The sequence below is a fragment of the Halyomorpha halys genome, unplaced genomic scaffold (genome assembly GCF_000696795.3).
Source record: "Halyomorpha halys isolate HHAL.00 unplaced genomic scaffold, Hhal_1.1 Scaffold98.1, whole genome shotgun sequence".
NCBI classification, from domain to species: Eukaryota; Metazoa; Arthropoda; class Insecta; order Hemiptera; family Pentatomidae; genus Halyomorpha; species Halyomorpha halys.
The window spans coordinates 2,748,277-2,761,236 of NW_027107309.1; the positions used below are offsets into that span (position 1 = coordinate 2,748,277).

At 32.0% G+C, this 12,960-nt stretch overlaps 1 protein-coding gene across 2 annotated transcripts in view; it reads left to right on the forward strand.

The window, feature by feature from the left end:
* Nucleotides 1-913: 913 nt before the first annotated feature.
* Nucleotides 914-12,960, forward strand: part of RabGGTa (Rab geranylgeranyltransferase subunit alpha) — a 12,579-nt gene continuing 532 nt past the window's right edge. Inside the window, exons 1-9 of one of the 2 annotated variants that reach the window (XM_024361847.1) lie at nucleotides 914-1,203; nucleotides 1,278-1,391; nucleotides 1,471-1,592; nucleotides 1,719-1,906; nucleotides 1,976-2,173; nucleotides 5,909-6,114; nucleotides 10,172-10,385; nucleotides 11,010-11,138; nucleotides 12,018-12,205. In XM_024361847.1, coding sequence (XP_024217615.1) covers nucleotides 1,201-1,203; nucleotides 1,278-1,391; nucleotides 1,471-1,592; nucleotides 1,719-1,906; nucleotides 1,976-2,173; nucleotides 5,909-6,114; nucleotides 10,172-10,385; nucleotides 11,010-11,138; nucleotides 12,018-12,205 — 1,362 coding nt within the window. In that variant the 5' untranslated portion in view covers nucleotides 914-1,200. The remainder of the gene's footprint in view (nucleotides 1,204-1,277; nucleotides 1,392-1,470; nucleotides 1,593-1,718; nucleotides 1,907-1,975; nucleotides 2,174-5,908; nucleotides 6,115-10,171; nucleotides 10,386-11,009; nucleotides 11,139-12,017; nucleotides 12,206-12,960) is intronic. The other variant, XM_014415342.1, reaches the window with a different exon arrangement.

Below are 12,960 nucleotides of genomic sequence, written 5' to 3' on the forward strand. Positions count from 1 at the left end.
GTGGACACAAATAAAATGTTATTACTGTTCTTACTGTTTTATTAGATACGGTTAAGTAACACAAAACGTTCTTACTGTAGTGAGAACTAACAACACACTCACACTAACAATGCTTAGCAACCTTCCACGACTGTTACATACCAGCTTGTGATACAATCGATTTATTTACAGTTTGCCACAGAGCAACATGTATACAATAAAAATGAATTTTTACATCTTAGTTTCGTACACCCTCTTAAATATTCATTTTTTATCTAATTCAGTTTTACATAATTTTTCTTACAAAAACAGGATTAGCAGAATTTTCATTTTACATCCATTAACAAAATAATTTTAAAATTACAATATTAGTTTTGTGGACATAAAAAAAAACAATAAAAAAAAATAAAAAATAAAAAATGAATTTTTACATCTCACTTTAACAAAGAAAAGAGAAAAAAAAGTATAACTTCTAAAATGTTCTTTATTTATTGGGATAATATAATATGAAATAATTTAATTGATTTTTTTGCAAAATATGAAACGTTCATAACATTCATAAGCTAATTAAGTTAGAAGAGAGGTTCATAATCGTTGGTCTATGAGATCCTTGAAATGGGCCCTGCTTCCGCCAAAGAATGCGCCTGGGGAGGGTCTAGAAACACTTGATTTTATGTCAATTTATTGTTAGAACCAATTTAGTAATTAAATTTCCTGTTGTTTATTTGCCGCTTAAGAGTTTTAACAGACAAATGCACTATAAAAGTGACTCAAATGTACCCACAATGAATCTAATTTTTTTGATATTTTCCGAATGGGGCCCTCTTTCCTCCAAGTCGGGATTAGGGGTGAGAACCACTCTTATAACAAGTTCATGTTTATGCGGAACAAGTTTTGTAGATGTATGGACTTTTGTCAAATCGCAACGACCTCTTTGTATACCTAGTTCAAACAATTACTAAGACTTGGAACTGATATCTATGTAAGGTTCTTTCAGAAAAGTTCATTGATTAGGATCCACAATAAAAAGTTTACTTCTAATTGAAATTTGGCATTTATTGTTTACCTGCCAACTTGCATCCCGAAGTATGCTTGTTTATAACATCATGTATTTATAAGCACTTGTATTTGGAACATCCAGTACTTATCAGTATTATTGTGTTGAAAAACAAACAGTTTTATTTTGATTTGAGATTCAAAGAACATTTTATAATCAATAAAATGGTACTCTATATAATTTCTTTGGTTTGAAATATTTAACATTGTTTACCAAAGTAGAATAATATTTTTTATTTCAGCATGGAAAAGCTAAAGTTAATACAACTTTGGAAGAAAAGGAGAGGAAAAAGAAAGAGAGAGATGTGAAAATGAAAGCCTACCAGCATAGCATGAATAAAATATTTCATAAAGTAGTCGTTTCTTTGAAATACTGTTGTTTTTTCCTGTTATTTCCAGTATTATCATACTAATTGATTAGATATTTTTCTTTAGAGAAAAAATGGTGAATATGATGAAGAAGCAATGGAATTGATAAGTGATGTTCTTGTTTCAAACCCTGATATTTATACTTTGTGGAACATGAGAAAAGAAATCTTACTGACTTTCAAAGATAAGTAAGTATAATTAGAATAATAAAAATGGGTATTGATGTCCATTGGGTTTTATGCCCTAAAGCCCTAACAAACTATAATACAGATAGTTCTCTTGTTATTCATTTCTATAATAATTTATCATTTTAGAAGTCATGATGACTTAGGTTGCATATTATCTAATGAAATGCATTTGACTGAAATTTGCTTGAGGGAAAATCCTAAATCTTATGCTGCCTGGTATCATAGGTTGTGGCTTCTTGACAATATGCCTTACACTGATTTAGAAAAGGAACTGTTTCTCTGTACTAAGTATCTCAAATTAGATGAAAGAAACTGTACGTAATCTTCATAATAATTAAATTTTTCCCATGTAACTCCTTAAATCTATTTTTTTATTATTTTAGTTCATTGTTGGGATTATCGGAGAGCAGTAGTTGCGAGGCTTCGTATGGCTCCTTCAGAAGAATTAGATTATACAACAGTTAAGATAGAAGAAAACTTTTCAAATTATTCTAGTTGGCATTACCGAAGCAAACTACTTCCCTTAGTTTTTCCTGATCCCTCAGGTCTTCGTCCTATTGATGAACCCAGTCATCTCAAAGGTTAATTTAGTATTTCTATTGAACAGAACAATGGTTTATCCTATCATTAAGTATACATTATAAGTTTGGTTTGTTACTTTGTTTTAAGTTTCACACTAATTAGTATAATTGGCTGTTTGAAAAATTTTCTCTGCTTAGTAACTGTAATCATTTGGAAATATTTTTAAATTTTATTCCTTTATCCATCTACTGTTGGAACATCTATTGTTAGATGTTCTAACATCTGTTGTTAGAAATATCGTACTGATTTTATAGTCATTTGGATTATATTATCTGCATTGATAATATCTTACTTATTATCTGCTGCATTTACTGTATTCTACTTCAAACTCCCTGAATTCTTTTTACCCCTTTTTCATAAATAAGATTTGTCATTATATTTTTAAAGTTTTTTTTTCTGAATTCCTGAAAATGGAGTTTTTTAGTAGGAAGGAAGGGCTGGAGTAAGTAGCTTACATATCTTTTGGGATATTAAATGATATATCAACTAGTTAGTTCTCATAATCATTTGAGATTTTATAATAATTTATTGTTGGTGTTTTTATAATAATTTTCCAAGTATAAATTGTTATGCTTTTTGTGCATGGATCATTCTCACAGGAAGGTAAAGAGGTTTTATTAATGTCTCTGTCCTGGCATAACATTCCCAAGTTCCAGATTTTGTAGGTCTTTCTTTTGCAAAAATTATAATTATAAAACTAATTCTTCCAGCATAAGTAAGAAAAATATGTATTCAGAAATTTTGGTTTTCATTACTATCACATGTAGGTGATGATACAAAGAAGAAAATGTTAGTGCCTTAGGATTGTCATCATAGGTCTGTTTTTTCCCTGTATTTTTCTGATTATATTTTATCATAATCTCAACTCTCCATACCACCAACTAACTTCCCAATTCAGCCAACAGTTTGATTGTGAACATTGGTTGAATCCTGAATGTCCAAGCTCCTGCCCTTATGATTTCAGTGAGTTCTCAAATAATATTTTATTATTACTCAATACTTATAAAAGGCATCAAGCAGTTGCCATTCTATAACTACTTTTGAAAGAGTTTTTCAAGAAGATAGAACATTTTAGAAAATCCTGTTTTTATTAAGATCCGGTCGACTATTTGCTTCCAAATAGCACCTGGCTTTTCTGCTATCGTCCATTCTACAGACATGTCCATACCACTTCAGTTACCGCTCTTGCATTGTGTCACGCACTGATTTCACATCCAGATACTCCCTGTTGTGGCCAACATATGGTCCACAAATCGATTATTGGAACATATGATTCTTAGCGTCCCTGTGTGCACACACATATTGTCTCCATTGTCTCATCACTACACACTCGTAGTTGCCAGCATTCTGACCATCTGTGCCAGATTAATCATTTTAGTCACAATGGACGGACTACTTCGACTCATCCTCCAAGAGGACAAGGAGGCCTGACGTACGTCGATCTACCTCTACCAGAACATCCACAACCAGAGCCCCATTAATCACCGGTGATATAAGACTTCTTTTCTCTCTTTTGTTCAATTCATTTAATTTTGTAATAGTTATAAGCTTTCCTTTTTTTATTAGTTTGAACATTTTTGTATATTTTGTGTTTCTTTTATTATGCTCACTTATTTAAAAATAACAAAATTTGGCTATTCTTTTCTTTTCACTACTTTTCATGGTTGGGCTAGTAAAGGTTCCTTTTGAACTCCTACCCGCCATAACACTCCCGAATCCTTTCATTTCTGACACAGTCTCTGCAGGTCTTACCAACTATTCTTCGGAGGAATCTCATTTTTGCTGACGTTATCATTCCTATATGCTTGTTGAGGGCTGTCCAGCATTCTGATCCATACAGGAGGACTGGGAGGAACATGGATTTAAATATCCGTATTTTGGCATCTCTGCTTACTTCTTGCTTGCCTTTGTTGGAAATCTGATGGTACACTCCATTGGCCTTCTTCACTCAATTTAGAACCTCCTGGTCTATTATCTTTACTTATTATGGTCCCTAGATAGGTATAAATATTCATAAGTTTTAGGGGTTCACCATTTACATAAAACCTAGGCTATGTGTTTTCTCTCCTGACAAACATAATTCTGCTTCTGTTAGGGATTATTTGCAAACCTCTTATCTTTAGTTCCTCATTCCATTCATCCAAGGATGTCTGAAAAGCTTCTTCAGAGTCAGCTATCAGTACAATATCATTGCTTTTAGGCATCTTCTTTTACAAACCTTCCTTATCTCATCCATAAGGAGGACAAACAGTAGTGGGCTTAGGCTGTCTCCCTGCTTTACTCCCTTATAAAAGTGGAAAGGCCGTGTTTGACCAGTAAGTCTTACAGTGCCCTTTGGGCCTTGATAAACTGATTTTATTGCTCTTATCAAATTTGCTAGCACTCTTCTTGTTTTTAGTGTGTCCCATATCTCCTGCCTCTGGACTGAGTCAAAAGCCGCCCTCAGATCCTGAAATGCCAAATTGACTGCCTTTCCCCGGTCCCACGCTTTCTCTACTATCATTCTCTAGAGTGTGTGGTCCTGGGTCTGTCCTCCATGTCTGAAATCCGTTTGCTCTTCTTCAATGTCTTATTCCACAATACCCCGCAGTCACTGCTCTAATATCCTAGTGTATATTTTGTACACTACTGAGGATATGCATATTACCATATTCGCCCTGATTGCCTTTCTTTTGAACTGGGATTATGATGTTTTCCCATTCTTGTGGCAGCAACTTAAGGTCCTAAATCTGGAACAGCATTTGAAGACATTTAATCATTTCATTGCCGCTATATTGCTAGAGCAAGTAAGCAGAGATGCCAAAATATAGATATTTAAAACAGCTTTAAAAAGCTGAACAGCCCTCGACAAGCACATAGGAAGGATAATGTCAGCAGAAATTCCTCCGAAGAATAGTTGGTAAGACCAGGAGAGACTGTGTCAGAAATGAAATGATTTGGGAGGATCTGGATGTGAAATCAGTGTGTGGCACAATGCAAGAGCAGTAACTGAAGTGGTATGGACACGTCTGTAGAATGGACGATACCAGAAAAGCCAGGTGGTATTTGGAAGCAAGGTCAGAAGTAAACCTTTTTTTAGGAGAAAGTAATTTTTTGCCACCTGAACACAGAACTAATACTTATGGTAGTGTCCTTTTCCATATCATCTTCAAACAATTACTCTACCCCTGTGTTTTATATCCTACCATAAAACCTTCTCTTTCTTCAGTAATAATAGTAACAGTACACTGGAACTAATTATTTTTGGCTATAGTTAACAAATTTGATTTAAAAATTCAATTAAAACTAATAAATAAGTAGATCTCTGCAATTAAATATCTGATTAAAACAATCAAAATCAATATAATATATAACACTTTTTGGAATAAATTTAAAACCAACAACATTGCCATAGTCCGTTTATTTCCTATTAGCTTAAAAAACACCAAGGCAAGGGTATAATGGCACATTTCCACTTGACAAAATTGACTTAGAAACTGAAAGCAAAAACTATAAAATTGAAAATTTCCTGAACTAATCTATACTTCTAGCCAAGCTTTTAAAATTTAAAACACTTAAACCATTCTCATGTTTTAATTCTTTTATATGTTTGTTTTTTTTTTGGCCAATATTTACCGTCTTATATATATCCTAAATATTTTTTTAATGTATAGTATAGAACAGTATCATTAACGACAGTAAACTTATTTATTCTCTAAACTACTTTGAGACGAAAAAACTTCTTTTTTGTACAGAACTGGAATTGGTGCAGGCTGCCTGTTTCACCGACCCATCAGATTCTTCTAGCTGGTTTTATCTTAGATGGCTTCTTGGACGGCCTACAACTAAACTTGGTCCTGTTCAAGCCTTTATAACCAATGGTAAAATTGCATGTGTATTCAGTCGCTGTGTCTCTTTACCACAACCATGGATCCCTTATGAAAAATCTAGACTAATTTGGGTAGGTTTATGTTGTTTATTATTCTTGTATTGATTGAATTTGAAAATATAGTTTTTTTTACATATAGAGATTGAATAAGAATTTTTGTAAAAAGTATTGATTATCATTATTTTATTTATTGTATTTTTGCTGTTGCACAGTCCCAAGTTGAAACTTGATAGACTCTAGCATCTGCTCTACTATTTTTTGGATGTAGTGCTGCTAACTTCCAATTTAGGGTACAAAGTAGAATCTGGAGTCACTGGCATGAATTTTCCTATTTAAACTTTAGGAGGCCAACACTCCTGATCTGATATATCTAAATGCCAATCATATTTCTTCTGGATTCATCCTTATAATGTGACTTGCTCATCATAATCAGATGATCACTATTTTTATATCTTTATAGATATTCTTGAGCTCCTTATTTTTCCTTCCTCACCAGACTTGGTTTATACATTTTGTTCTGAATATTCTCCACGGAATTTTTCTATTGAATCTCAAGAGTTAGGATTCAATAGTTTTAGTTATAGTCCATATTCCTGATACGTAGGTAAAGAGTGGACCAATAAATGTCTCATTGGTTCTAATCTTTGCTGCCCAGGGCAGAGTTCAGACTCTTGATTTGGTTGGCTGGTGAGAGGAGCGGCTAGAAGCAGGAAGGACTAGAAGCCATTGTTGACAGTTTAACATAGCATCATAGACAAGTAGATAGCAGGAATCATCGATCATCAAGGGAAGATTGTGTGATTGGTTGGTTTTGTTTCTAACTAGAATTTGTTACATTTGTAAAATTGCTATTTGTTAAGTTTAAGTGTTATTATTAGTAAAGTATCATCTGTTTCTGATTGCCTGCAAACCCGCCCTGAGAAAAGAGTCTATTATATTATAAAATTTAAATAAAATTCTCCAAAATTATTAAAGTTTTCAATTTGAACCCAAGCTATCTTTTATATTTGAAATTAGTTAAAACTATTAAAATAATTTTTATTTCATTTTAATAATTTTTTTAATTTTTACAATATATATATATATATATATATACTTCAGAGACTTTTAATTTGTTATTTTCAGAAATGTTTTATTTAACAATTTTATATATAGTTTATTTTCTTAAAAATTATTATTTTTACACACTTTTACATATGGGACTACTTCACTTATAGATCAGACCACCCAAACAAGACTTCCCATTCTGGTTCTTGCATCCTTATCGATTTCAATCCAACTGATGCAATCCAATCAACCTTGGTTATCATTTCAACTCGCTCTTACCATATTATCTTTTCAGCTGTTTACTGTACTCCTGGTAATAACCTTTCTTATAACCTCCTTGATTCTTTATTTCGAACCCTCGGACTGCGCTTCATTGCTGGAGGAGACTACAATGCTAAACACCAATGATGGGGGATACTGAACATCCAACTCCCGTGGTAACATCCTATCCCGTGTTTCCACCTCCAATACCTATTCTATTCTCTCCCCCAAAAATCCTGCTTATTGGCCTACATCCCTCAAAAAGCGCCCTGATATCCTTGGCATATTTATCACCTCCCAGATTTCTCCCTCTCTGCTTTTTTTACATTCTAGCCCCATACCTAAGCCCTCTGCTCCTTCATTGATTACAGGAAGAGTTGACTGGAACAACTTTAAATGTGACCTGAAAACTAAACTAAAAAACAAAACAAGACATAGACAAAGCTATTGAAAAACTCACGTCATCAATAAGAACAAGTATAACTGAAAACACTTCGACTAATAGAATTCATAACAATATAAAAAATAACCTGCCACAGCATATTTGTATCTTATTAAGGGAAAAATGCAGGGCAAGATCGAAGTGGCTTAGCACCATCCACATAGATATCTAACTGACCAAATGTACTACACATAATTGACTAAACTAAAAGTAGAAATTATAAAATATGAAATTCATAATTTAATTAACTTCACTGAAAATCTCACAACTACTGACAAATCATTATGGAAGACCACTAAACAACTGCTGAGTTTCGAAGATTTTAACCACGCACTTCTAACGGCGGATCCCAAACCTGGACCAGAACTGATGAAGAAAAATCACAAACATTCGGACAACACCTCTCTTAAACCTTTATTCCACATCCTAATATCCTTAACCCAATTCGCCTTGAATATATTGAAGCAGAACTAAATATTCCGCTCCAAATGACCCTCCCACCTAAAGCATTTCATCCTTCAGAAATATCTAGTATCATTCAAAGATTACCTACCCGCAAAGCTCTTGGATACGACCTAATAATATCCCACATCCTAAAACTTCTTCCTCGCAAAACTACCCTATTCCTCACCTACATATATAATGTATTTCTATACATATATCCGTTCCACGTATTTTCCTGACCCATGGAAATTATTTATTGTTAAAATGATTCCCAAAAGCCACCAGAATCCATCATCTTATCACACTATCTCTCTATTACCGATCATGGGCAAAATCCTCGAAAAACTCATTTTAAAATGCCTATTACCCCATCCTAGATTCCAATCATATAATCCCTGATCACCAGTTTGGATTCCGAACATCACTCTTCACTATCCAGCAATGTCATCGTGTGGTGGTTGTTGTCTCGTCTTCATTGATGAAGCGCGGAATGTACTGAGCGGGAGTCTTTTTCGATGTAGAACAGGCTTTTGATTGGCTCTGGCACCCGGAACTGCTTTACAAACTCCGTATTCCTAACTTACATACTTTCTCATCATTTGTTCCTTTCTCATTGATAGATTATTCTAAGTTAACCACAATGGTTCCTATTCATCCCTCTATTCTCAGTCTGCTGGTGTTCCTCAAGATAATATCCTCGGTCTCATCCTCTGCACCATCTATACAGCTGACATCCCAACCAATCCTAACATTATCCTCACCATGTATGCCGATGACACATGTGTGCTTGTAGTTAATAATAACCGTTTAATTGTATCCCAAACTCTCCAGTCCCATATCATAGCCCTCAAAGAATGGTGTGATTGGAGGATTAAAATAAATTCCAACAAATCCACCTTTACACTTCGTTGTAAACCTACCGACTGCCCTACAGTTTCTTTTAATAATGTTGCTCTTACCCCTGTCGAACAGATCCACTACCTTGGACTACATCTGGACAAACGATTTACCTGGAATCCTCACACAAGACTGAAAAGACAGGAAACTGCATGTCGTTTTCGACTATTACAGCACTTACTAGACAAACAGTCTATACTTCCAACTCATTACAAAAGAGTGATCTTTATGACTGTAATAAGGCCAATCTGGATGTACGGGCTTTGGGGCTCCCTTCTTGTATCCAATCATTCCTATCCTTCATAAAATCCTCAATGTTCCTTACTTTGCCACAAATAAAACCATACATAAAGATCTTAATGTTCCCTATGTTACCTGATCTAGCCCGTACCAGATATAATAATATCTGCCTTAACCTTGCATCCTCTTCCATTCCTGACAAAGATGGCCACAAGACCTACCAGTATAAAAACGTCATTAGAGTGATTCCAATGGGTAATTCTCTACACGCCTGTTTCACTCCATTATAATTGAGATCAAATTTACTGAATGTATTAAAATGTACAGTTGTAAATTTCAATAAATATATTAAAAAAAAAATTTAAAGGGCGAAATAGCACCTGTTTGCTGAGAAGATGTGTCTATTTTGAGAATTTAATTTGGATTCCTATGTACACAAACACTCCTGACTGTGAAATTTATGTTATTATTTCCTGCTGATATTTTAGGATGGATGTATGCATGTATTTCAATAGTTCTTCCTTAGTCATCTTCTTATAACAGAAAGTTCTAAGGCTTCAAATGTTTATACTACATCTCTCCATGTGAAATAATTTAGATTGTATTATTTTCATTTATAATATAATACAGCTTATTTTATGGGAATTATTAAAATATTCTCAGTCTGCTGTGTCTTAGTTTTTTTTAAAACTCTGAAGATTTACTAAAAAAATAAACTGAGGTAGAGTATTTAAATTGTTACTATTATGTAGATTTCAATTGAGAGAGTTCTATGTTTTTTGTTTTTTTTATTAATAGACCAGATCATTGCATGATGAGGAATCTGAAGATGAAATATCTTTCACTCTTGAATATGAACAAGGACTTGTTGAAAATATAACTTTAAGTCGAGAAAAGGTATGGAGTATAAGACCAGCATTTGACCCCACTGTCAGTCCTGCTTTGATGTCTGTCTTATGTAGCACCCTTGACTCTTCTAACCAGCTATTGGATCTTGAACCTGAAAGTAAATGTATGTTACATTTAAATAATTATTTAGTTATTTTTAGTTTTCTAAATGAAATTTAACTGAGTACTTAAATCTGGTTATGGGTACAAATAAAAATTACATATATTAAATAATTTGAATCTGCACTTATTGTTTTTTTAGTAATACTTTTTGATATTAGTGAATGCAAAATTCAACAAATAATTGTTCTCATAAGACCTAAGTGGTGTGTTTTGAGGATTAGATATCCAGAAATTAGCAAAGAACGTTTAGATAGAGAGTTCCAACAACCCACTAAGGGGGAAAATAATAAACTTTAAAAATATGAGTTATTGCATGTATTGAAGTTATTGAATAACTTAAAAATAAATTTTCATTTTATTTAATTTTGTTTGCTACATGTTTCTCATGTTTTGCTGAAACAAAAAGGGGATTTGAATTGTTTCTCAGTGATTTAATCATACTTGAAATGGATCCACTCTCCCACATTTATGTTACAAAATAGATAATGTGACACAATCCCATTATAATTGCTTCATATTTTTTTCCTTCTTTTCTTATTTTTTATAGTCTAATATTTAATTGTGTATTCATTTGGTTTAAAGTTGGATTGAAAAAGTATTATTATTTATTTATTTTATATTTTAGGGACCTTACTTACCTCTATTGTTTTGATGCAGGCAATAGATAAAAAAATGTACAAGAGTAAAATAATTGAAAGATTGGATCTCCTTATAAAGTATGACTATTGCAGGAAAAATTATTATGACGATATCCGTAAGTTAAAATTGTATTACTTATTATGTTTTATATAACTAAATGTTTCTAAAATGGGCATTATCAGATCTTTTTCTATGCATTAAGAGTTTCTGATTATTATTATTACTACCCTACCTGGTACGTTCAATAGTTTCATGATATATGACATGATAAATCCACAAAATGTTGATCTTTTGGTTTTTAGAGAAAACTGTATCTCAGGAACTATTAGACTTTCAGATTTATATTAGTTCACTAACTGAAGCTAGTTAAACAGACCATAATGTAGTTGATAATGATTATCTTCGTAGGACTATCAAGGTAAATGTATTTGCAGAATTAAATTCATAAATTGTTTCTCGTTATTTGGAAACAAACATTTGGGTTGTAAAAAACTATATTACAGAAATTTTAACACATACAGAGGTCTGTTAACTCTCACATTCAAGCTAGTTAAATGCAGCTATAAGTAGTTTATAATAATTATCTTTGTTGAAGTATAAATTACCATATTTGCTAACTAAATCCACAAAACATTGATTTTTAATTTTTTTTTTTCATGGGGAAAAATATTTTTTTGAAAAACTATCTCTTGAACTATTAACCATAAAGAGCTCTTTTGATAATAATTAAATCCTTAAATGAGTTCATTTTTAGTTAACTTATTCAATTTTTTAATTATGGTTAATTTTTTAAGTAACCATTTCCATTTTTACCACTGGCTCTAATATTATGAAGTTCTCTTGTTAATATTTTATCACTAGCTGTCTGTCTATAAACATTACACAATTAAAATTAATTTTATCTAACAATTAAGTATGGATCCACTTCAAATCATAAACAGTAATTATTGTATCTTGATATTTTATTTAGGAATTATTGTAACATTTATTTTAGGAAGTAAGTTCATCATGGAAGAAGCCTTAGAAGAACTTGATATTTCTTCAGAAGAGGTTGTACTTAGGAATCTGTCCTTAACTTCTCTTCATCATACACACTACCTAGCATTTGCTTCAGTTGTCGATTTATCTAATAACAACCTCAAAAGATCATTACACCTTTTAAGTGTTCTCATTAATTGTAAAGTAAGTAAACAATTCTCATTATTGTTTTTTCAGAAAAAAAATAAATAATGTCAAATTTCTACATGATGGTGATTGGGCTAAGAAGGTAGACATTCAAAGTATTTGCGATTATGAAAAAGATTTTTATATTCTTCATTATTCAGACCTGCATTTTACTCCTTTATTTTTTTGTTTTAAATAACTATTTCTTAAAATTCAATATTCATCATCATGACTATATAATATTCACTGTCATGACGGCAAACCATTATAGAGTTGCCACTATGGCAATGGCTACTACAGGTGTAGCAATGATTGCAAACTCTCTCAGGTTCATGTAGTTCATTTATTTCCCCCTATTCAAGGATTTTAATTGTTATTTCAGAAATTTAGTTACTTTGAAAATAATTATATTGCATTATTATGAAATAATGTTTTTAAAAAATAAGAGAATAGTGAAATAGCAATCATAAATTAATTATGGTAGAAATATATGGCTTTATTTCAATGACTAGTTATTGAATGATTTATTTAAAAAAATAAATAAATACTGGTAGTTATTTGATTGAGATTTTTTCATCACTATTTCGGAAATAATTATTAAAAATACCTCTTTAATTTATTGAATAAATAAAGGTCTGATTGAAAATAACTAAATTTTTGTAAGTAAAAATTTATTTAATTAATCAATTTTTTTAGAGGATTTAAAATGGTCTTTAATCCATGATTGATTATGTATTGCATTATTCTTTATTTAATTTATTAGTGTGTACATA